This window comes from Chelonia mydas, chromosome 9 (genome assembly GCF_015237465.2).
Source record: "Chelonia mydas isolate rCheMyd1 chromosome 9, rCheMyd1.pri.v2, whole genome shotgun sequence".
NCBI classification, from domain to species: domain Eukaryota; kingdom Metazoa; phylum Chordata; order Testudines; family Cheloniidae; genus Chelonia; species Chelonia mydas.
In genome coordinates, this window is record NC_057855.1 from 41,730,023 (window position 1) to 41,754,219 (window position 24,197).

Consider the following 24,197-nt stretch of genomic DNA (forward strand, 5'->3'; position numbering starts at 1 on the left):
GCCCTGCTGGCTGGTGATTCCTGGCCTCGGGCTTTAAAATGCTGAACGTTTTTGTTGGTGATGGGTTGAGGAAACAGCCTGTGGTTTTACCTTCCCCTTGAGAAAATCTTATAAGTAAACTGTTTGCTAGAGGCTAAAAGTAGGGCCAAATGTTTTTAATGTTGCAGGATAATACACATTTATCTTTATAATGCATTGTTATCAGTACTAGTGAGCAGAGGCTGAGAGTAAAATTTTCAAAATGAATGTATTACTGGAGGGCAATGGCTTTTTTTTTTTAAGCAAATCTGGGATTGCATTCACTCTGTGAAATGCCAGTTTCCAGGAGATGTCATTTTGTGCTTTGGGTGTTACTTTTAGTTGAACTGTCCATGCCACTGCTTCCATTTACACATCAAAACACCACCCTCCCTCCCTAAAGCAGAAAGGTCTTTACAGGCAGTGCTCTCACCTCCCTTTTGAGGAGCATTGCCCTTCTTGCTAGTTCAAAGGCAGGCGAGAATTTTAGCACAACTGGGGAAAACAAACAACTCTGTACCCAGCTGTGAATGAAAAAACACCCACATCAGATAATTTAAAGAAAGTTACAAAGCAGAGGTCTACCAATAATTTAGATATCTGATTTTATTGTTCCATAGGGTCGTTAACAAAGGAAAGTTACATGTCTTAGTCCCCATGTACTTATTTTGCTTCCTCTCCTAGCTGGTTCTATGCTCAAATACCTCCATGTACTAAGGAAGCAACTTCACAATACTTTTCCTGTAACGATGACAGCTCTGTGAAAGGTAATATCACAGCATAAATAGCCTATATCTTCCAAAAATAGGAACATTGAGGTGTATGACCTTGTATACAGGAATGTTGATGCTCCAGAAGTCACTGGAAGTATTTCCTTTTTGAAGAAAATTTTCAATTCTATTTCACACACTTCTTTTCAACACCTGTCATTCCCCAGCAGAAAAAATGTACAGGTAAAGTCAAGCCACAAGTAAAGCATCTGCCTAGTACTTAAGTTATAATTACAGCTTTACAAAAAGAGACTTACTTGGGGAAATCAAGTTAAGAGCAGTTTCTTTAGAATGGCATTCATGTAACCATGCCTAGGAAGTTTAGTGTCCTAAAGTCAAACAACAACACAACTACATTGCTCCCTTCAATAATAGCCTAAGCATTTTTCAGTATTAAACAAAAGAAACATTCAAATTCCAATACTTGAGCTAACAATGCTTAGTACAAGAACTAAGTGCTAAATTACCAGCAGTGTGTCCACAACAGATACAAATTTAACAGCAAACAGTATGGAACTGGATTTTTAATTTTAAAGTGGTTAGAAGTGTATCACACTCCAAAATACATGCAATCCTTTGTGAATTCAATATTTTTTTATTAAAAAGATTAAAAATAAAACATTTGACACCCTAATATACATAAAGTCACAATAAACTCAGATGTGCTAAAAGCAAAATGTGCATAAAACACTCATTTCTAAAAGGCACCCTGCCACCAATATTTTCAATGTTTGTCTAATTCCAACTGATCTCTAGTTTACTCTTCCTTCACTGAAGGCAAGATTCTAGACCACTAAATAATAAAAATTCTAACCACACCAATCCCTTTCAGGGATCTTTACTATCACTATAACTCTTAAAATTGTGCATGCACACTTAAGTCCTATACCTCTCATTGAGTTAACCACCAAGATATAAAATGTACAAGGGCTTTTTCTTAATAGAAAAAGGGAGTGATATTTGGGCCATTTATAAGGGCCAAGAGAAAGAGACAAGGCTGTGAAATACTGCTGTGCATCCACCAAAGAGCTTTGCTACAAAAAAATCTCTTTTCCTCCCTACCCACCCTCACACCCCAAACTCTCCTAAACAATCCAATTGTTACAAAACATCTCACACACAAATAGATGAAATGTTAACACATTTAACAATTAACCTGTCAGGGTCTGACAGTGTAAGAGTGCCATCTATGCAGTCCCGATATACAGTAATGTTAGACACACAAATGCACCCTCTGAAAGCCCCTGTCCATTCCAATGGCTGTAAGGAGAACACAGTGCTCAAGTATTCTCCCATTATTAGGTAGATCTTTGTTGATTCCTGTATAGTTTCTTTATTTACCAAGGTCTCCACATAGATTTGGAAAAGCTAGGTGAAGGCATGTTGTGTGTCCTGGAGCTGTCCAGTCCAGCTGGGGAGGCCGGGCTTTGCTCAGCCTCTGTCTCTTCCAGATCTGAGCAGGTCTCTTCACTGGAGGAAGGGGAAAGAAGAGCTGAAGGGGGGCTGGCCAGGCTCAGAGCAGCAGGGGACACCCCCGTTGGCTGGGAGAGCCCCTCACTGCCAGGCCAGGGGCTGATGGAGGGTTCTGACAAAACATCCGCGATCAAGTCCTGGAAACTGCCTTCGTTGAGTGGCATGGACTCCAGCAGGTGGTTCAGCAGCTCGGCAGCGACGGTGGAATCAATCCCCGGGCAGTTGGAGACGAAGGTATGAACTTCATGCATGCACTGAATGTACCCGGCTGCAAACCGCTCGCTAGCCTCCCGGTGCAGCTTGTCACTTTCTGCAGCAGCCGCAGCAGCAACACCCATAGGGAAACACACATAGCTGGAGTCAAAGGGGGGGGGGGAGCCCCTTCCCTCCCCCCAGCACCCCTGTTCTCTGGCCATGCCAACCCCTCCCCCTTCACAGCACGGCTGGCACGTCACTTCTCGGGATGCTGCAGCCCCCTCGTCAGAGGGAAGCTGCCCCCCCCCCCCCCGCATCTCCCGTGCCCGAGGGGGACTCACCGAGAGACCGGCTCTGCAGCACGCCCTGCACCCGCTTCACCGTCAGCTCCAGCACCTCGGCGTTCTCCATCTTCGCCTGAAACTGCCCGCCGGGGCGCGGCGAGAGAGGACAGCGATCAGCCCCGCGCCAGGGCCCCCCGGCTCCCGGCGCGGCGCCCCCGCTCCCGCGCCCTTGCCGCAGCCCTACCTCCGTGTCGGCCAGGATGAGCCGCAGCTCCTGCAGGCTCTCGTTAATCCGCGCTCGCCGCTTCTTCTCCACCAGCGGCTTCCTGGCCTAGGGAAGGAGAAGGGGAAACACACATTGCACCGACTGCCGCATGCCCCCTGAGGCCAGGCCGCGGCTCCAGTGCCCCCTCCGGGGGTCCTGCAGCCCCTACCCCCCTCCGGGGGTCCTGCAGCCTCTACCCCCCTTCCCCCCCGGGGGTCCTGCCTGGGACCCCTTCGGGTCCGGCTCACCTTCCTGTCCCCCCCTCTCGCGTCACAGAAATCCTCCTCCTCCCGGCTGGGCCGGCTCTTGCTGGGCCGAGAGGACGGGGCCATGGCAGAGCGCGGCGCAGACACCACGGGCTGGGGGGGAGGATGGGGGAGGGGCGCAGGAGGCAGCAGCTGGCAAGCGGTGCACAGGGGCGGCCTTCTGCACCAGCCGGCCCGCGAGCGTCCCCACGGCCCTCTCCCCCGCCCCCTCCTGGCGCCGCCACTCCCCGGCCCTACTTATAGCCTCTGATTTGCATGTCAATGAGCCCATTGGTCACGCCGAGCCGGGAGAAGCTTCAGCGTTAGGCAAACTGACCAATGAGAGACGGGCGCTTTGTCTATCCAGGGGCGCTCTGAGCCTCCGCCAGTGCAGCGGGAGGGGGGTGAGAGGGCTGGGGTAGGGCAGGATGCCCCAGGCTGGATGGTGTTGGTTGGGGTCCTTCCCTGCCTGTTTTTTTTTTTTTTTTTTTTTGTCTCCTGTGTACTGGGACTCACTTAGCCGTGTTTGTCTCGGTGTATTGGGAACACACAGAGAGTCCGGCTGTACCCAGGGTTCAATCTCAACTCTAGGGGAGTGGTGCTGGGCTGTAATCCCCGCCCAGGGCTCTAAGGGAGGCTCAGACGTGTGATAAGGGATGGGAACACTGGCACCAATTCACATGTTTCATGGGGGAGGGGGCAATTTCCAGTTCCCACCCCATCTACATGGACCTCCGGTCTCCCTGGGCCAGGGATTCTTCCCTCTCTTACCTGAACACTGCATGATCTGGTGCTGCCAGGAGTCAAGTTCTTGGTAGACTCCTCTGTGCTCCACCCAACTGGAATAGACTCCTGATGCAACACCCTTTGGCCCCGATGCCCGTCTGTCTGGACAGAGCAGAGAGTGACCGGGCCACGTTTGAGTGATGATGTGACCTCGTGCCCCAGGTTGCAATCCCACTCCCTGAAATTTGCCCCACCCACCGTTCCATCTGGCCAGAAAGGTGACCCAGTCAACTTAATGGGATTGGCACCATGCAGCTCCAGCAATGCTCCAGACCAGACCAGTAGCAGCTGTACTGATTTAGTATGGGACCACTGTTTAAAAATGGGCCATTGGGGGCCTTCCCAGGTCTGAAGTCTATGGAACTTTGAGCAAATGCAAAAACATGGGGGGGGGGGGGAAGCATTACTCCCCCATGTCCAGTAATTGGCACCATTAGCTGAGAAATGTAGAAAGTAGGACAGTGAAAAGTTTATGTGCACCACTTTCCATGTGTACCTTTTGGACAGTGTAGTATCTATGATATATGTTACACTCACTGCTTCACATATGTAGGGCTAATACCTGATACTCCACTCTAAATAAAGTGAAACATGTTTTTTTGTTTCTTTGGAGGACTAACTTCTGTCTTGAGGTATTTGTATGTAATGCCCAAATAAATCAGTCTAAGGGCAGAATTCAGGCCTTCCTATTTAAGTAGGAGAAGTTGAATAACTTCACAAGAGAAAAGATGAGATTTCAAAGGACCCCCTTATTACATTTCTTTCCTTTTGAGGTATCTCTCTGGAGAAGGGGCAGCCTGCATGAGTTATGGAGGAGACAAAGTAAATAGAAAGGAAAACTTTTTTTTTTGTATATAGTGTCAAATATGCATTCAGCAAATTCTGAGGAACATGGAAATATGTTCTGAAATTCTAATTTCCTCTTCATTTTGGGAAAATTAAGAAAGTAATAAAAATAATTCTCTAAATCTTTGATTCTTTTACAGTGTTTATTGGGGAAACAAGGAGTGGTCAATAAAATACCACAGTACAATCCCTGTGAAAGACCGAAACACAGATCTACTGTTACTGCAGATTATTGTCTATTATTTATAGGGGTTTTTACTATCCTTGGCACTAACATAGAGTATCAGAATCCCATAAAAGACTTGCCACTGTTATCAGCAAATCTTCCAGGATATACCATGAACGTCTAACAGTTATCATTTTCTAGAATTCATCCTACATCCCCAAAGGCGATGTTGTTCTTTTAAGTACTTGAATTATTTAGCAATTAGCATGAACCAGTGTGTGTGTGCTTCAACAATCAGACTGATCATCAAGATAGAAATTGAAACCCTATAAAGAATCACGATCCAATGTATTTGCAACACGATGAAAACTTCCTCCCTTCCTTGTTGGATTTTGTTGCCTCTTCTGTTCCTTAACCTAAAGAATGAAATAGTCTGGCTTTGTGAATGTAACTTGATGCTGATGACAGTTGGCAGCTGCAGTCCCCTCAACAGACTGAATCAAATAAAAGCATTAGGTCTTGTCCCCAAGGAGAGCGACAGGTGTTCGCTCTCCCTTCTTTGTTTCCTTCTTTTTTTTCCTTGTTGGTAATGTATGTCATATTTTGACTCGCCAAGATAATGAGACGCATCTCCTGTGTGTGTAATCAACATCAGAGCCAGGCACAGATAGACAAATGCATAGATATATGCAAGTATATGTATCTGCCTGCCTCTGTGTACGTGTTCTGCATAACTCTCTTCATTTCTGCTCTGTACTACTAGTGTTATCTTGCCATAAACCACCCCCACAGTGCATTTTTAGGGTTTTCATGCTACTTTCATTGTTGAGTTCATGAATGCTGCTAGCACATGCTATTTTTGTAAGCATGCCAAAAGGGGAAGGAGTGCTCATACAATGCATGGCATATACACTCCCTTTGAGAAAGGCATAATTGCAGATAATGCTGTAAATACCCACTAACGTTTCTCACTTACATCCCTGATCACTTTTTCTTTGTGGCTGTATTTATTATAAGCACTCACTTGTTTCCTACAGGGAGACATATGTTCATACTTGTGTGTGTTAGTGTGTGCATATGGCTCTTCCTTGTATTGGTCATCATTCACAGTTTGGCACAGTTGACTTGTTCCATATAGTCTATTGCATACTGTCCTACTCATTGAAAAAGAACATGATAGCTCCTACGCAGTGTTGTTGTAGCCATGTTGGTCCCAGGGTATTAAACAAGGTGAGTGAGGTAATATCTTTTATTGGACCAATGTATATTGTGAGAGAGACAAATTTTCATGCTTATATAGATCTGTTCCATCTTGTATTTAGTGGTGACGCTCTAAGGAAGTTTCACAGACATGAAGAAGAGCTCGGTGTAATCTCCAAAGTTCATCTCTCTCACCAACAGAAGTTGGTCCAATAAAACCTCACGCACCTTGTCTCTGTGATTGCCCTTAGTCAGATTTATTATTACATTTAATGACAATGATACTTAAAGACCACTTTTCATCTTCAAAATGCTTTACAAACATTAATGCTCACAATAGCCATATAACATAGGAATTATCCACATTTCACACATATGGAAGTTGGGGCTATAAGGTTAAGTAATCTGCTCAAGGCCATAAGCAGAAGTCAGTATCAATTTAAGAGCTTCTGGTTCCAGATGTACAGTTAGGCTACTCTTTCTCAAGTTGTGGTTCACAATAGATTTTTTTTAATGCATGTATTTTCATGAGTATATTTATTTTTGTTGTTCTACTTCTGGTCAACTCTCCTCTTCCTCTACCAGTGAAAATCAGGCTTTGCCAAAGTGCTCAGTGTTGGCCTAATTGACTCCAGGTGGAGCAGAATTAGGCCAGTTCTGAGCACTTGGGAAAATCTTATCTGAATCATCTATGAGAACTTTGGTGCACATCAGGCTAAATCAATCCTTGTTGTAGTTCCACTCTACCGTGTGCACACGTGCATTGAGTTCAAACAGGATTAGTCTGATTTTGACACAATTAGTGCAGAGTGTTCACAAATGTCATTTTGGGCCAGGACAGACACAGTTTATGCTTATAAACACAGCTGACTGGCAATTTTATAGTACTTCCCATTTTAGTTGTATTTAAGATAATAGGAAAAAAAGGTAATCAGCAAGGAGGAATGGTACAAAATAACCATGGATACGAAATACGGTAAAGTAATTAATTACTACAGTTTCCCTGGGTAGATTTTAATTTTGATACAAAGTGAGCACGGTGTAGTAAGTAGAAGAAATGTATAAATCATATAATCTAAAGCATTTAATTTGTAACAAATAAGGAATCCAAAAGGACACTACAAGCAGGTTTTTCTTTCAACAACATTTAGCTTTTCTTAACATTTGTAATCTGCTATATTAAAATATTAAGTGACTGTTTCACCTATCACTTATTTCAGTGACATTATACCTGATTTACATCATTGTGAGAGCAGTCTCAGTCCCCAACTTTGTCAGTACAAATAATTTACGGTCTGTTTCTACTCTCACTTAAACTGGTATAATTCAGAAATCACTCCAGTGAAGGCAACGAAGTTGCACTGACATAAAACCAGCATAAAACCAAAATCAGGCCCTTAGTGCTGATCTATTAAACTAATCTGAAAAATTCCTAGCTAATGGGATGCTCCGTGTCTGAAGGATCACCAAAGAAACTCCTGAATTCTACTCTTGATTCTGACACAGACTTTTGCTTCTGCCTCTGGCAAGCCACTTTACCTCTCAGTTTTGCCTTCTGTAAAATGGGGATGGGATAGCACTAACCTTACTTGTAGGGCTGCTGTGATACTCAACTAATTTGGAAATGATTTTTATAATGAAAAACACTGAAAAAGTGCTGAGTATAATTTCTCATTCTTTCTCACATCTGCACATTTAGGAGCAATGAGAAATAGCAAGTTCAGAGTGAAAAGTCTGATTTCCAGGGTGCTTGAGAAATCAAGAAACCTAAGATAGACAAGTGAGACAGCTTTTTTTTTCAATAGCTCTGTCACGCTTTCCACAATTGCAGCAGCACAAAAGTTTTGCATGTCCAACTAATTGGAAGTTGCACCCCAGAGGACCAGAGAAGCTGTGGAGAAAAGGAGAGGAGATACTAGCAAAATCGGAAGAGAAGATATGAGACAAACCAAAAAACATGGAGAGAGATTTGTTTAATCTATTTCTGATTTACGGCCTGGTCCAGAGCCCATTGAAGTTGGTGGGGGTATTATATTGACTTCAGTGGGCTTTAGAGCAGGCCCTTATTGACATCCATTTATCTACATCCAGTCGGCGTGGAAATTCTAATGATATCAATGGAGATTCCATGCTTGGAATGATTGTAAAGTATATGCTCTTTAGTGAATGAGCAATAAAACAAATAAATGAGCCAATCTGAAATCTTTTAAGAACCCTCAATACAACTGATAATAGTTTAATATTACCTTACATTTTAATTTAATTTTACAGTTGACTTGAACTGATGATAACATTGCACTGAAGTGGCACCTTTTCTGGAGTGGAGCCTTCTGTAACCTCTAAGAAAAGTTACAGGTAAGACAATAGCTGTACCAGTTGTCAAATGCTGGAGCTGATTTTGCTGTACATTAAATATAGAGAGAGAAATACAAGAGTATTACTGTACTTGTCAGTTGGCACTATATGGAAGTTTTTGCAGGATACCTGCTTCTTCTATAGGAAAAATGTGACATTCTTGTGCCACTTTAAATGGTAGAACAATTCAAATCAGGTAGAACAATTCAAGATAACCTCATACATTTGAATGTGAGCATCGACTTGAATCAAATGGAAGAAGACTTCCTCAACACCACTTCTAACTCCTTTCTCTTAGGTGGGAAATTCTGGAGGAAATTGTAGTACACAGTCCATTTATTATCTATCGAAATTCTTTGCAGGCTGTTTAATACACCAGATATTACAGCTGGTGGATGGATGGCTAAGTTTACAAGCTTACCACTTCTCTCTCCCATATGGAATGTCAGATCTTCCCAAAAGCATGGAATTATCACCTACTAGAGCTTGTAGCCCACAAAGATGTAAACCTTAATACTACTGCAGTTAAGGGAGAAGCTCCTTGTAGCTAAGCGAGACAGGCTGTGATTTGGGAGCATTTTTAGCGGCATGTGCATTTTTATACAAATTCAAACATGACTACTTATACAGAATATACTTGTATATAAAATATATAATTATTGTTTTCAATTATTTTAAAATAATGTATTGTAGTCAATGACCCCTGGCATCAAGACACCTTTATGTAAGGCTCATCCTACTGCCACTGTCATGGAGCCAATGGTATTAATACTACAGACTAAGGGGTAAGGATAAGCGATAGCTCATGGAGAAGTACATGATTCCATTGGATACCCACATGTCTCATGTACATTTTTAGGCATGAAGTGCAGTTGAAGGGGCTCTAACCACTGGAAAAATGTATGCCTGATATTAATGCACCTTTTGAGGCATGGATGGGGCACAGTCTGAACCTTCAGGGGGTAACCAAAATTCTTCATTAATAATATCAGCATAGCACAGGGCAAAACAATGATGCATGTAAACTGTAAACTCCTCAGGAGGTAGTTTTTTTAATAGGTTGCAACACTGCAAAATCCAGTGGTTTTTGGAAGCGAGTATTGTACAGTCATATAGGCGTTAAGACATGTCACCGTTGTGAATATGATTAGCACAGGTTAGTAACATTCATGCTGGATAGTATAAATTGTGGTAAATGTTAAGTTGATGCTCAGTTGCTCCCTAGACATCATTTTACTGTCACTCAGTTGACCTTTATGCTAACACGTAAAAACTGTGCAGGTGGTAGAGATTCCAGACCTTTCACCTCTGGCATTTGGTGTTTAAAAGATGGCTCCCAACACAAATGAAATGAGCATTATGGCCTCAGCCTCATTTCCACTGAAGAGTAGTCCAAATCACTAAACCATCTAGTGTGGAGCAGCCTAAGAACATGGAATAACAGAGGGTTGTAGGGTATGAAAAATGTGCATTAGAAGAGCTGTATGGAGAAGCTTGCGGTCCCTCCCAGGCTGATACTGGGTCTTTCTAGTGCTATCAGTCCCTCCACTTTCAGCAGTGTGAACATTAACCCTAACTGATATAAATTTCCCTGCTTTCCATTCAGCTACTCTTTGAGTTTTTTCCATTCGTTTTTACAAACCGGATTGGCTGAGTGTTTTTGGTGTGGGCTGTGGGGTCCTCTGACCTTTTCAAAGCCACAAAGGTTGCCCCACCCATCTCATTTGCTTGGATACAGTTTTAGCAGCAATCACGGTGTTCCCCAGATGGTACACAGAAGTCTCAATAATGAGTGGCATTCAAAAGACTGTCCTGTCCATTGACAGGAAGTCCTGAGATTGTGTTCATTTTTTTTTTATCGTTGATCAGAGATTGGTTTTACCAACGAATGTCCGAACAATCCTTATTCTCTGGCATTTCAAAGGGACACCTGATGTTATAAAAAAACAGCAAAAGCCTTAAATACAGCAGGAAATGATAGTGCCTGAGCACTCGGGGAAAGTAACTTAGCACAGGGGTTCTCAACCTTTTTCTTTCTGAGGCCCCCCAACATGCTATAAAAATTCCACGGCCCAGCTGTGCCACAATAACTGTTTTCTGCATATAAAAGCTAGGGGTGGTGTTAGGGGATATCAAGATATCATGTCCAGGGCCCCACGCCATAGGGAGCAACACAAAGCTAAGTAGCTCAGGCTTCAGTTTCCCCCCGCATGGTGGGACTTTGGCTTTCTGCCCTGGGCCCTAGCGAGTCTAATGCCAGCCATGCTTGGTGGACCCACTGAAACCTGCTCGCGGACCCCCAGGGGGCCCCGGACTCCTTGTTCAGACCCACTGACTTAGCATACTACAACTATGTTTTAAGTTCTAACCCTCATCAAAAAGTGCCTGTTTGGGATCTCGGAATCCTGCAGAAATCTTTGTTAAGCCAGTCATGCTCCATTGGTTGTCTTGTTTGCCAGAGTGCACAAAACAGGGAGTGAGTAAGGGGGAAAAGTGGAAAGCAGAAGGAAGGGGGGTGATGTGCTTGAGCAGCACCTGAGGAGTTGGGAAGATAATGAGGGTGTTTAGGAAGCTGCTGGCTGGAATGCTGAGGCCAAATGTTCCAAGGCACTTGTGAGTGACATTCAGTTGCAGGAACAGTTTATTCTGTTTGTGCGATCAAATGTCTTCCCAGTATAAGGCTTCACAATATTTAGAATATTCGCCTAGACTGGTGAAATATTTGATTACCCTTTACTTAATTCCAGCAACTCTTGGCTCTTTATCATGCTAAACAAGTTCAATTCAATGAATTAAGGAGGAAGTGGTTTAAAAAACTTTTGTGCGGAGCTAGATTCTCCTGTTCCTTATCCAAACTGACCCAGTCAACTGAGACTCACCAGCACCCAGAGGCTGCTGTTTTGGCAGATGAGACAAGGGATCAATATCCCTCAAGCACTCATACCAGACAGTTAGAATCATAGAATATCAGCATTGGAAGGGACCTCAGGAGGCCATCTAGTCCAACCCCCTGCTCAAAGCAGGACTAATCCGCCCACAAAATCACCCAGCCAGCGCTTTGTCAAGCCTGACCTCTAAGGAAGGAGATTCCACCACCTCCCTACAGGGTGGCATGGGAGAAAGCAATAAGATGCCGCCAGGAGCAATGAAGGCTGACATCAACGGTAGAGCAAGTTTGGTAAGGGCTGATATCTCAATACCATTTATGAAATGACAGGCTGGGAATCATAGAATCTCAGGGTTGGAAGGGACCTCAGGAGGTCATCTAATCCAACCCCCTGCTCAAAGCAGGGCCAATCCCCAATTTTTGCCCCCGATCCCTAAATGGCCCCCTCAAGGATTGAACTCACAACCATGGGTTTAGCAGGCCAATGCTCAAAACACTGAGCTACCCCTCATCCATGAGTTATTCTGACCCACTTGCAGGATCTGTGATTGAAAAGGTCACTATGGGTACTATTTTCAGAAGGGCTCAAGTAGCTTTTGAAAAGAGCTCGGTATGTGACTACTGAGCTTTTATTTTATTTTTTAAAAAATTGACTGTAAGTGTCACAATGGGAGCTGCTGGGTGCTGAGCACTTTGGAAAATTTAGTCCTTTGGTGCCTTAATAGGAGTTTTAGCTCTTCTGACAATCTGATTCCAGTTGTGGGTGCTGAGCACTCCAAAATCTGGCTCAATGTCTCCCTACTCCTGTTCACAATATGGCAGTTGGCCCCATATCCCTGCAAAAGCAGATCAGAATAGGATTTTGCTTTCACTAATGCAAGCTATTACACAACCCACCCTGCAGGTATTTCACTATAGCAGCACTTAACCTAGCTGGTTAACAAAGACAATGGTAGGACTCTGTCTGCAACAGCTAGTTAATCAAATCCGTCTGTTCATTTTTGAGCTCACTTATTGCTAAATTGGTGGGTGATCTGTAAATTATTTCCACTTTGGGGAGGGTAAATAATCAGCTAAGATTTATTTTTTCTTTCTGTGGATCATCCAAGATGTCAGTTTAACCCCTATTCCAGTGTACTATCTGATAGAAATACAGATTACCTGGCAATTGATTACTTCAGGGTTTTGCATGTGTGAAGTGCCAGATTCTTTCTGAGCTAGCAGGGTATGAATTAATGGCAACTATTTACCCTGTTATGTCTGCCAGTATATTGTCAAAGGTTGCCTTGAGGCCTAGATATTTGGAGATCTCTACGGGACACAGTAATCCAGCTTTGGAGAGAAACCAATGCTGCAGTTTAGTTAGGGCAATGGGGTGTGATTGTGAGAAGGGCATTTAAGTCCTCTGTAAAGGAGTTGAAATTGAGGAACTCTGGACAGCCTCAGATTGTAGAGATTGGAAATTCATTTGAGCCAAACCTGGCCTAATTACAGAAAATATACGTATAGTTCAGGCTTTCCATTAACAGTAGCTATTTACATTTCCCTTGGGAATTAGTCTTGGAGGTAGTGCTCTTGATACTATGGAGGAAATGGAGGAGGTCCTCTCATTTTGGTTGGGGAAACATGTCTTCTGGGGTAAAATATGTGAAGTATGGATAGGTCTCTGTCTGTAATAACAATTAATTCTCCCAAATGAAAACTTTAATATCCAGTTAAGGCACAACCCAGTCACACAAACCTGTAAGGGCACCAAAAAATAAAAAAAGTCTCTGTCAAGGACTTTTTTGTTATGTTTCTACAGTGCCAACCACAATGGGGTCCTGCTTCATGATTGGGGTCACCTGGCATTACCGCAATACAAATAAATAATAAAGTTAACGGGTAACCTGTAACGATGATTAATATCTGTTACTGATAGACTCTGAACTTCTATGAGGAAGTCCCCTTCCATCTCTAACAGATAAAGAAACACTACAAACAGCACCGTAATTTACCTCACACTGTTATGCTAAACACTATGACCTCATACTTGGCCTACCAACACATGCCAGATCACATACTTAGTGCACAGATGTTATCATTGCTGAGGTCATAATTAAGGTTTGCTATAATACTGTGAGTTAAATTACTGTAACTCTGTTCTTTTTCTGCCTGTGACTTAAAATATGGTCTTTGAAATATATTATAAATTGAATAACTTGACAGTGTTTATGAACAAACTGTATTTTTAAAATAAACCCTTACATATAGTATATTTAGTCTTCAGATTTGGCTTGATTTTAAATCTTAATGAGATCTACTAAACAAGCCAAGCTTGATGGTAATGCATGCAAATTGTACAAAATAATATCCATGCCTAATGGTACAATGCTAATGAAATATCACTGTTCAATACTGCACTTGTTTTTAATCACCTCACAAACAATAGGAAAAAATCCTTCCCTCCCCTGCCCCTGGGTAGATCTATAAAGTTCTGCATTGAATTTATAGTATTCAAATTGATAGGGAAGAGGCTTGTCCTCTGCAAACTATGGCAGATTCAGCATTTAAGTGGCTAAGTTAGATTCTCTTACACTCATTTGTTAAGACTCCCTTAGATTTCCTTACATGTACACATTCCCTTATTTCACTTTTCACAGTAGAAAAATGTGCCCAGCCAGAACACTGAGATGCTAATTTAAAATACCACTGTTGCCAGTATAGACTGCCAATTAATATTCCCTAAATATTAAAGAACAACTTTCATCCTGTACTAATAACTGCCCTCACTCTCAGTGCCTGAGAAAAAGATGAGCTTTACAATACGATTGATGTTTATCAAATCATTTAGATCTACTTATGCTCACACAGTGATTGAATGTAAGGGAGGCTAAGTTGGTGTTAAGCTGGAGGCTAAGCATGCTGAAGAGCTAGAAGGTATAAAATAGATTAGGGAATGGCCTATTTTAATTAAACCCCACCTTCCTGCTGGTTGCTTTTCTTGTTATCCTCCTTTTTTTTTTTACCCCTTGGCATGTGAGTCACACCAGCTTTGCCTGTTAGATGAGGATTCAGAGATCCAAGTTCACAAGTGATGTGTAAATTAGATGTTGGTAAATGGATGAGTCTCTATGCAAGCCAGCCTAAGGGAGTCCAGAGAGAGGGATGTATGTGTATCATACTTGTTGGGGTGCATGTAACATGTTGGGAATGAGGTAAATTATGAATTCTAGTTTGCATAGATTCATCTCTGAGACCTCCTCACAATTTTTCAAATGGACATACTGCAATTCGAGTAAAAAACTACCTCATATGTAATGTGAGATGATGAAGAATATCAGCTGAGTTATGACTGTTGCGTACCATAATTTGATATTATCACAGCTCTAATGTGTGGTGGTGGTTGTCAGCTACAGAAGAGATGGGAAAAAAGGATTTTCCACTGGGTCTCCTTGAGTCTGACAATCTGCCTTGAAAGTAGCCTACATCTGTTATTTCAGGGGGCGGGGGGAAGAAATATAATGCATATAATTAGTTGCTGTATGGAGGTGGGGAGAATGCCTCTGGGTGTCAGAAATGTTCTGAATGCAGAGACTTGAAAAATATCCCACATTACATCTGGAATGTTAGATCTCAGGTGCTCTCCATCTCTCACGGCCACATCCTGCCCTATAAGTAGAGCCGTCAGCTGATCATACCAAATAGGAAAACTTTCTTTAGCATTCAGACATATTGCCATGTTGTGTATACTGGAGGGGCTGTTCTCTGGATCCATGGCAACTTGGTGGTTATGAACACATGGCCCTTATTAGTGTTTGCTATTTGATGATGTTATTGCAGCACTAAACTTGGATGCCTCTGCTCCAGTCCTGAAGCAGTTCTTTCTCTTTTGTAAGTTGATTTGTCAGCCTTTGTCTGATATCCATCCCATCAGTTCTTTCCACATTTCTGGAAAGGGTCATTGCATTACAACTTCAGTCACACCTCCACACATATGATGTAATTGATGAATTCCAGTCTGGCTTCAAGAAGGAGCCCTTTTGAAGATTTGCAATGATCTCTTGATGCAGGCGGGCTCCGGCATATGTTCTATATTAATGCTCCTTAATCTGTCTGCTGGTTTTGACACCATAGACCATGGTGTCTTTTTGCAATATTTAGAGCAGATGGTGTGGCTGTCTGGAGTTGGTCTAGCTTGATTCAAATCATAGCTGCTAATTTGCTAGCTACACATTCCATTCCTCTAAACACTTTTCTGTCTGCCGCAGGACTCTGTTATGGGAGCCTTGCATTTTAGTGACCATATACTCCATCTTGCTTCAATAATTTGCTGGTATGGACTGATTTATCATTGCTAAGCTGATGACACTCACCTCTAGCTTTTCTGGGAGGTTTCTCTATCTCCTGTTGTACATTTTCCACTTTCCACCTCAGAAACAGTGTCTCCAGCCAAGGAGGGGATTGGACATAAGAACATAAAAATGGCCATATTGGATCAGACCTATGGTCCATCTAGCTCAGTGTCCTGTCTTCCAACAGTGGCTGATGCCAGATGCTTCAAAAGGAATGAACAGAACAGGGAAATTATCAAGTGATCCATCCCGTGTCGCCCAGTCTCAGCATCTGGCAGTCAGAGTTTTAGGGATACCCAGAGCATGGGGTCACATCTCTGACCATCTTGGCCAGTAGCCACTGATGGACCTATCTTCCATGAACTTACCTAATTCTTTTTTGAATCCATTATAGTTTTGTCCTTCACAACATCCCCTGGCAATGAGTTCTACAAGTTGACTGTGTGTTGCATGAAGAAGTACTTCCTTTTGTTTATTTTAAACTTGATGCCTATTAATTTCATTGGGTGACCCCTGGCTCTTGTGTTATGTGAAGGGATAAATAACACTTCCTTATTCACTTTCTCCACATTCATGATTTTATAGACCGCTCTCATACCACCACTTAGTCGTCTCTTTTCCAAGCTGAATAGATACCTCTGTTCATAGATACCTCTGTGGTGCAGCAAAGTCCCCAGTGATTATCTTGAAGGATTTGGTGATGATTGATGCATGGTATTCCAAACTGCTGCCAAGGAGAAATAAGGGACTGAGCTCAGGACCTGAATTCAGATCCTCCCCTCCCCCGAATTCAGATCCTATCCTTTATAACTATAAAATACAGACTATATTGGTACTATTGTACTATCTTACTGAAGTTCAGTGCTGATCATCAATTAATTTTCGGAGTGTGAATTCTTGCTAAGAGACTCAGTTTTCATTAGCTCCCTTTGCTTATCTGTGGAGTTGCCTTTCTAGCTGTTAGGTTTTACAGCAGTCCCATTTATTTCTGAGACTGCATTAAAAATGTGGGTAGTATCTTGATCCAGTTCTCTGATTTGAAAGTTTACATTAGCCAAACCCTTCTTTTATGATCTGAAAAAATCACTAAACTTTGGCCCATGCTCCACTGTCTGATATAGAAATGCCATACCCAATTATTAAACCAGAAGACTTTATGATTGTACACTCATCTGTGTATCAATATACTGTTAGCAAAATTATGGTTCTCCATAGTACAAGAATGACAAGTATACCCTGTCACGGTGTATTTTAACAGTATAGTGCTACAAATAGTAGCAGTGCAATATATAAATAAAAAGGAAGCTCATTAGAACTCTAATGGGCTTCAGGTTCATATGTAACAGCTGACGCAGAGGGGAGTTAGATTTCAAATTTCAATTCGGCAACTGCAGTTTAATAGCTCTTAAAGAAACTGAGGGACTGTAATCAGAAGAAAAGATGTAGAAATCTGAAGTACAAACAAATACACTAGAAAAGACAGTAAGTGATAAAAACAGTCAGTGAAAATTGTATATTATCCAAAAGGGACCAGATTTTTATCTCATTGAGACCAGTGTAAATCTAGAATTATGTCGTTAATTCAAACGGGGTTTGTCTGGATTTATTCTGGTGTAAATCAGAGCAGAATCTGGCCCTAGATGTCTGCTTCACAGAATCTGTACCAAATATTGTGAAGTTTAACTCATGAAAGACCAGTTGAATTCTGAGATCGATTCTCCTAAAATCAGGGTAAATCCAGAGTAACTTCACTGAAGTCAATGGCGCGTCCCTGGTATGAGAGGAGAACCAGATCCAGTTCTAAACCTGGCTGAGAACAGCAGTGAGTGAAAGTTGTTACTGAATGCTCTTCAGTAGCCCGGGTAAATGCTTAGCGTGTTGTCGGGAGATCATTCTACAGACAGGCAACTGAGGCAGAAGACCAGTGGTAGAGGCTGGAACAAAACACAGTTCCCCTGACACCATCCATTGGATTACACAGCCTACAAAATGAGTTGGCGCTCTTAGTCCAAAAGACAAGGTTCCACGTCGCAAGACCACTGTAACCCCAGATGGTACCCTTGTCGGAAGTCTCAGCAGACAGACAAGTATTGAATAAGGCATTGAGGCTGATTTTACCCTCTAACCTTTCTAAGTGGTCCTTCCATATCTGGGTTGTGCCTGTTCTGTAGATTAAAAAGGAATTCTGTTCCTCGGGCTTTCAAGCCAACATACATGAGTAGTACATTCACTACGCATTTTTGAGAGACTAAAAGATAAATAAAATCCAAGCTTCCTTTATAAAGATGTTATTTTAATATTGGGAATTGGTACAAATAACTTGAGTTTTGTTTTCATGGTTTATACAGTCACTGGTAGAGTTGTACAAATAACCCATTTTTCTGGTTTGGTGGCATACATTTGTTTGCAGTTGACCTGTAATTAAAACATAACAGGTTTGTTTGGGGTTTTTTGGTGGTTGTTTTGTGAAATGAATAAGTTGCAACAAATTAGTTTGGAGGTCAAATGAAATGTTTTGTTTACCCAAAATTTTGTTTAATTTTCAAGGTTTTTTTACATTTTACAACAAAAAATAACTTTCAATTGAAAAGTTGAAATGTTTAATTTAGCAAATGTCAAAATGAAGTATCTCAACTCAGAATTTTGTTATTTGTTCTTACTGAAACAATTTGGCAATTTTAACAGAAATTCTCGTAATGTTTTGACTAATCCAAATCTGAATTTTTGGTGGGAAAAAAGGTTTTTTGTACAAATGTTTTTTTTGCCCAATGGTAGTTACCTATACTTGGGAATGAAAATCCATCGTCTATCAAATACTTGGAAATAATGTAATTAATTTGTCTATATTTGTACAGATTTATATAATTCACTTCCAAAATGAATTAAGCTAAACTGAATTAAGGCCATTTTACTTCTGAATGAGAGGATACACTCAAATTTAATGCAAGTTTAATTAATCGACTTTAAAGTCACACCTTTAGTTAATTTGGATTCATTTTCCTGAATGTCCCCATGTAGACAAGCACTAAAACTACAGCTATTTTAGATTTTAGGAAGTTTGTTCATATGACCACTATACCTGCATTTTGTCATTTTTGAGGTAGTCAAATACTTTCTATCATTACATTTGCTGCCTGTAATTCATCATACAAGCAATAGCACCATAATAAAAGCCAACAGACAATATGGTTGCATTACTAAGCTTTGACATGGGAGCATTTGGCACTTGGCCATACTCTCGTTGAGGCTCAGCCATTCTTACACTGAGGCTGTAGATCTAGCAGCTGATTTTTTGGGTGTCTTTCTTCAGTTCTCACATTCTCCTTTTTAATTTTTCATCTTCCTTTCTCCTGTACCATCATCTGTCGATTAAAATTATATACTTGTACCTTCAACCATCACCACTGTTGCTGCTACACTTAAGGGTAAGAGCCTGTTCCGTTGGAAGGGTCTGTTTCTTTTCCCCTGGAAATCAATGGGAGATTTGCCATTAGTGCCAATGGCCCAGAGTATGACACCCTTGTTTACAATGAATAATATTTTACCACATGATCCGTCCTACTGAATTCAGTGGGATTACATATGGACTCAAATACCATTCAGTGTAATTAAGGGTGAGTGGCAGAATCAGACCACATAGGAACAGGATTGAGTCCTTACCTCTATTCACAGTAGCTTGTAATTGTCTTGAAATATATACAAGAAATATATACATATTGAAAATAACTCTTGTGATGATGATTTCTAAGCACAGGAATTACCTTGGTGATTTTTACTTTACACTGAATTAAAGATTATGAAGGAGAGAGAGAGAAAATTACCAGTGAAACGATAAAAACACAGGAATTAAAAATTGTGCGTTTTTTTTAAATCTAAGATTATATCAGATAGTCTTCTCTATTCTGCCCTGGCAGGGAGGCAGAATGAATGAGATTATAGGTATTTTCCATCTATAACATGTATTGAATAATTAATTATTATTTCTATTAAAGACTGCCACAATGTGCTGGACACCGAACAAACACATAGTGAGAGACAGTCCTTGGTCCAAAGAGTTTGCAATGAATAAGACAGATGAAAGGCGGGAGAGAGAAAAGAGGTGCAGAGAAGTGAAGTGATATGTCCAAGGTCATAGAGCAGGTGAGTAGCAGAGCTAGGAATAGAATCTAGGTCTTCTGGGTCCCAATCAAGTTCACTATCCACTAGATCACACTGCTTTTCTTGAGAATACTAAATGAAACAGTAAAACTACAGCTGTGTTCTCCATGCCTGTGAGTCCCTCCCTTCTTTAGATTTTAAAATACAAAAAGTACCTGTACACAAGCTCTGTGTACTCTGACAATTAGTCATAACTCACAATCCATAAAGAAACACCACCTACCAGCATGTGTACAGAAGTTGTCTACAAAATTTTTCTTCGGGCTAAAATTTGGCTTCACTCAGCTGTTTTGTTGGTGTTGCAATCATTTCATTAAAATAAACTTGGCTGGAGTTTTGTTTGTTAGCGTGTCCAGGAGATAATCTTGACATGATTTCAGGACTTTGTTATGCTCTAGCAAATAAAATGGACTAGTCTTTAAGAGAAAATTAGATGCAGCCCTTTGGAAGAAAGCATGTATCAGAGGAAATGGTTTTGTGTCCCCACAATGAAGCTCGTGTAGGCAGCTACTATTTATTAAAATCCCAGCATGTCAACTTCTTCTGCACATGGCACTTTCCCCTTGAAGCATAGCGGATGTATCAAATGTTTGTCCTAGCAGCCCAGACATCATATGGTTTATTATACTTGCTATATTTACCTTCCAAGCCATTTCAGATGTGTGAAGCATACTGCAGCTGTTGCAGTGTGACATAATATAAATATAAAGCAGGTGTTAACTAGCATCCTGTATCGCATATGTCAAATATAAGTTATATAGTTATAATAACAGTCTAATATAATACTGTTATTCAGTGACTTAGGCCAGGCCACAATGTATTTTTGCAGATATTATGGTCATATAAATGTACATTGCCATACAGTGATGTTTTCCTGCAAGTCATTCTCAGAACTACAGATGAGCCCAACCTGAAAAAAACTGGGATCTGCATCCGGACTTTAAACATCCGAGGTTAAGGTTTTAAAGCAATCTAGGAACTTTGGACACATCTGCCATTAACTTTAAGATGTCTTTGGGGAAGTTCTATGGCTGGTGTTATGCAGGAGATCAGACTACGTGATCATAATGGTCCCTTCTGGCCTTGGAATCTAACAAACTATAAATCCCCTGGGTTGCTTTGAAACTCTCTACCTGGGCTATCTGGAGTTGTTTCGATCAGGTTGATCTGTAAATTGAGCACAAACCATAGGAACTTTACCTAGTTCATGGTAATATTTTGATCTTCTGTCCTCACTAATCCTAACACATACATTGATCGGTCAACCACTGAAACATATCAGTAAACAACTGTGGCTGAGAAAGATGGTGACCGTAAATGGAAACAATCCTGTGCTCCCACCTCCCATAACTCGCTATGCTGCCATTCTCACTAAGACACTCTTTGTCTCTGACATCTTGGTGCAAAACTCCATGTATTTAAGAGCAGTTAATAAATCCATTTGAAAGAGAGTAGGGTTTTGTGAAGAATGAATCTGCACTGATTACCAGATCGAAATCCCAAATCCCTTGAATTTTGAGGGTGGGGAGTGTTAAAAATTCAAACCAGTTCCGGAATTCAATTTTGCTAATGGTCACTATTGGCCAGATTTTTAGAGAAGCTCAGCAGGCTGTGGGAGATGGCACATAACCCAAGATGGCAATAGTTAAAAGACAATAGAAAGTCACCACGTTACAGCAAAGACCTGCATACTGTGGGTGCTTGCTGGAAAGGGCTATATTAAGAGTTAAGTGATTACTATCCTAGGCTGAAGCAGCAGGAAGTCTGGGGGTGCCAGGGAAGAAGGAAAGGGGGAAGAGAGCACTTGTGTGTAACAAAACATGGTGCTCTGATATAGGTTACACCTCATGAGCCCCTGGACAAATTGGCAATAGGAGGTGGATTGGGAAATTACCATAAATCAAATGCAGTGCAGTTCTGGGAGGTGAAAAAAATGTCTGGGCTAAGCCAGTCTTTCAACACATTGCACAAGAGCACACATCTATTAAAGGTGCTGTGAAGTAAAGATGGTTCTTCCGAGTGGCCTCTGTGTATTCATGCTTGTGGAGCCACCCCCCTTCTTACGGAGTGTGGCACTATCCAGAGAAGCCAGGCCCACAGGGACTGCGTGACAGATCCATCATGGCACTGAACTTTCACAGTGGAGAAGCTGAACTCTTATGAAAAAATTGGCCCTAAGTTTCACAGTGGGATCTACTGTGTTCCAAGCACTGGAAATTGGCCTCACTTGTGGACACTGAGCCTTTGGGGATCTGGCCTTGTCTATCATGGACAGAGCCAAAAACCCGCATCAGAACCCCCTGACCTGTGAGGGAGCGTGTGCTAAATTCCTATCTAAATCCAAACTCCACAGGTTGGGCTCATCTCTGGTTTAGGTAGGGCCAAACCTTCAGTTACTTACTCATTCCTTAGTCCTTCCTCACTTGGGTAAAGTCTCATTTATCCAGTACCATTTTACCCAGACCTGACACAGCGCTGGCTGAGTCAGGCGTAGGTAAAAACTGAAGGCAAAGCTTCAAGAGGAAAAGGAATGGGCTGCTTGTGAAAACTTCTCCCCAGTTGTTCCATTAGCTGTGGTTTTATAGCCCTGCAGAACAGGTGCCAGCAGTTAAACTCCACAGATCTCCAGGGCCATCTGTACAGAGGCCCCATGTCTGCATGCTGCAGTCTCTTCCCCTTCCATAGGGCTGCACTGATAGGATTTCTGCAGTCGCTATCTACCTCAGGGACCTTCCCTGTAGAAGGGAGACCATGGAATCTAAATACAGGTCCTGGCCATATTATGTCTCCTCCTTGAACTCCTTGGGGATAGAAGAGCTGGGATAAAGCATGTTGCCCTAGTCCTGGACTACCCAGGCCTTGCCAACCCACCCTCTCCTCACTCACAGATCTCCAGAGCTGCAGAGGAGTGACAATAAGAGCTGGTCTCCCCTCCACATCCCTCCCTTCAGGAGCCAAGAGGAGTTTTTGGCTTCAGTAGGGGGTGCAGCTCATACCATATTTTTATGCGGGGGGAGGAGAGAGTGGAAAGAGCTCAGAAGCTGAGAGGGTTTTGTTCCCTTCTGCCTCTCTGTGGGGAAATAATGGTTTGTCTCTTCCCTCCCTCTTTTCTTGCCCCCGCCCTTCAAGGCCTGGGAGAGAGGGGAAGAGCCCCTAGACCAGCCCTCCACTTACACCTGGAAGATGGGGGTGGATGAAAGGCCCCTGGAAATGCCCCTCCCCCCCAGGCCTGGGCATGAGGGAATGAAGAACCTTCATGACTGCAGGAGGACCAGAGATGCCCTGGGGGCAAGCTGTGGGGCGGGAATGATATGAGGTTGGGGGAAGCAGAACAGTAATTGGTTTGGGGATGGAACACAGAATTGATTTAAGGCTGTGTGGGGGGAGGTTGCAGAGCTGTTATTTGGGGCTGGGGCACAAAAGTAGTTGGTGTGAGGCTGAGGGCCATATAGGGCCTCTGTTGCTTAGTATAGGAAAATGGCTGAATAGGCCAGGATCGTGTGTATTTCAGTTATGTGAGCTTGGGGCATCTTGGTTAACATATAGTTCAGTTTTTGAGTGTGGGGGAAATCAAGTGCTATTGTCCCTGTTGGGACAAGAGATTGACACCAAATGTGCCGGGGTTGCTCTGACCGAGACCACAGTCAGGCACAATTAGATAAGACGGAGGAGATGCTCCTACCTATTGCCGGGAACGTCTTTCGGGATAAAGACTCTGTAAGGGTCCTAGGTACCACTGACCCGTCTCTAAAGAGCTAAGAAGCTACAAAACAGTGTGTGGGCGGTGCAGAGCTGAAGGGGCTTCGAGGGGATGGGTAGTGCAGAGGGGCTGTCCATAAATTATGTAATGTATGAGGGAGTGGGTGGGTCCTTAATTTTGCATGTTTGTTTCATTGTTACAAGAGGCGGTGGGTCTTGAAAATCTCCAACAAATATGTTATGTAATTTATGGACAGCCCCAGAGCTGAGGTGGCGAGGGCTAAAGCCAAAGAGAGCAGCAGCCCATCTAAGGACCTTGGACGTGGGCCTCCGCAGCCAGCTATCAAAGCTGAAATCACTGCAGCTGGCTCAGGAGGTAGAGCCCCCAGCACATTCTAGGCAGCACTGACCTACCTACCAGAATCCTTGGGCCTCCACCCACCCAGGACTACAAACTGTGACTGAGGAGCTGAGGAGAGGGAAGTGGCTAGAACATATCAGCCTGAGGAGGACTGA

General features: G+C 42.4%; 1 protein-coding gene and 1 long non-coding RNA gene across 4 annotated transcripts in view; one reads left to right on the plus strand and one right to left on the minus strand.

Annotated features, from left to right (window-relative positions):
• Positions 1-605: 605 nt before the first annotated feature.
• LOC114020111 (transcription cofactor HES-6) lies at positions 606-3,490 on the minus strand. 2 transcript variants are annotated; one of them, XM_037908832.2, is made up of 4 exons: positions 3,254-3,490; positions 2,985-3,071; positions 2,798-2,879; positions 606-2,571 (listed from the first exon to the last, which is right to left on the minus strand). In XM_037908832.2, the coding sequence occupies exons 1-4, from the start codon at positions 3,335-3,337 to the stop codon at positions 2,126-2,128; spliced, it is 699 nt and encodes a 232-aa protein (XP_037764760.1). In that variant the 5' UTR covers positions 3,338-3,490; the 3' UTR covers positions 606-2,125. The 2 variants fall into 2 exon arrangements, with proteins under 2 accessions (XP_037764760.1, XP_037764759.1); XM_037908831.2 differs by having other exon boundaries at positions 2,798-3,071; positions 3,254-3,488.
• The window catches only part of LOC119567052, a 49,508-nt gene continuing 27,669 nt past the window's right edge, over positions 2,359-24,197 (plus strand). For both annotated transcript variants that reach the window (XR_005226742.2, XR_005226744.2), the window contains exons 1-2: positions 2,359-2,495; positions 8,054-8,603. This is a non-coding gene — a long non-coding RNA (uncharacterized LOC119567052). The remainder of the gene's footprint in view (positions 2,496-8,053; positions 8,604-24,197) is intronic.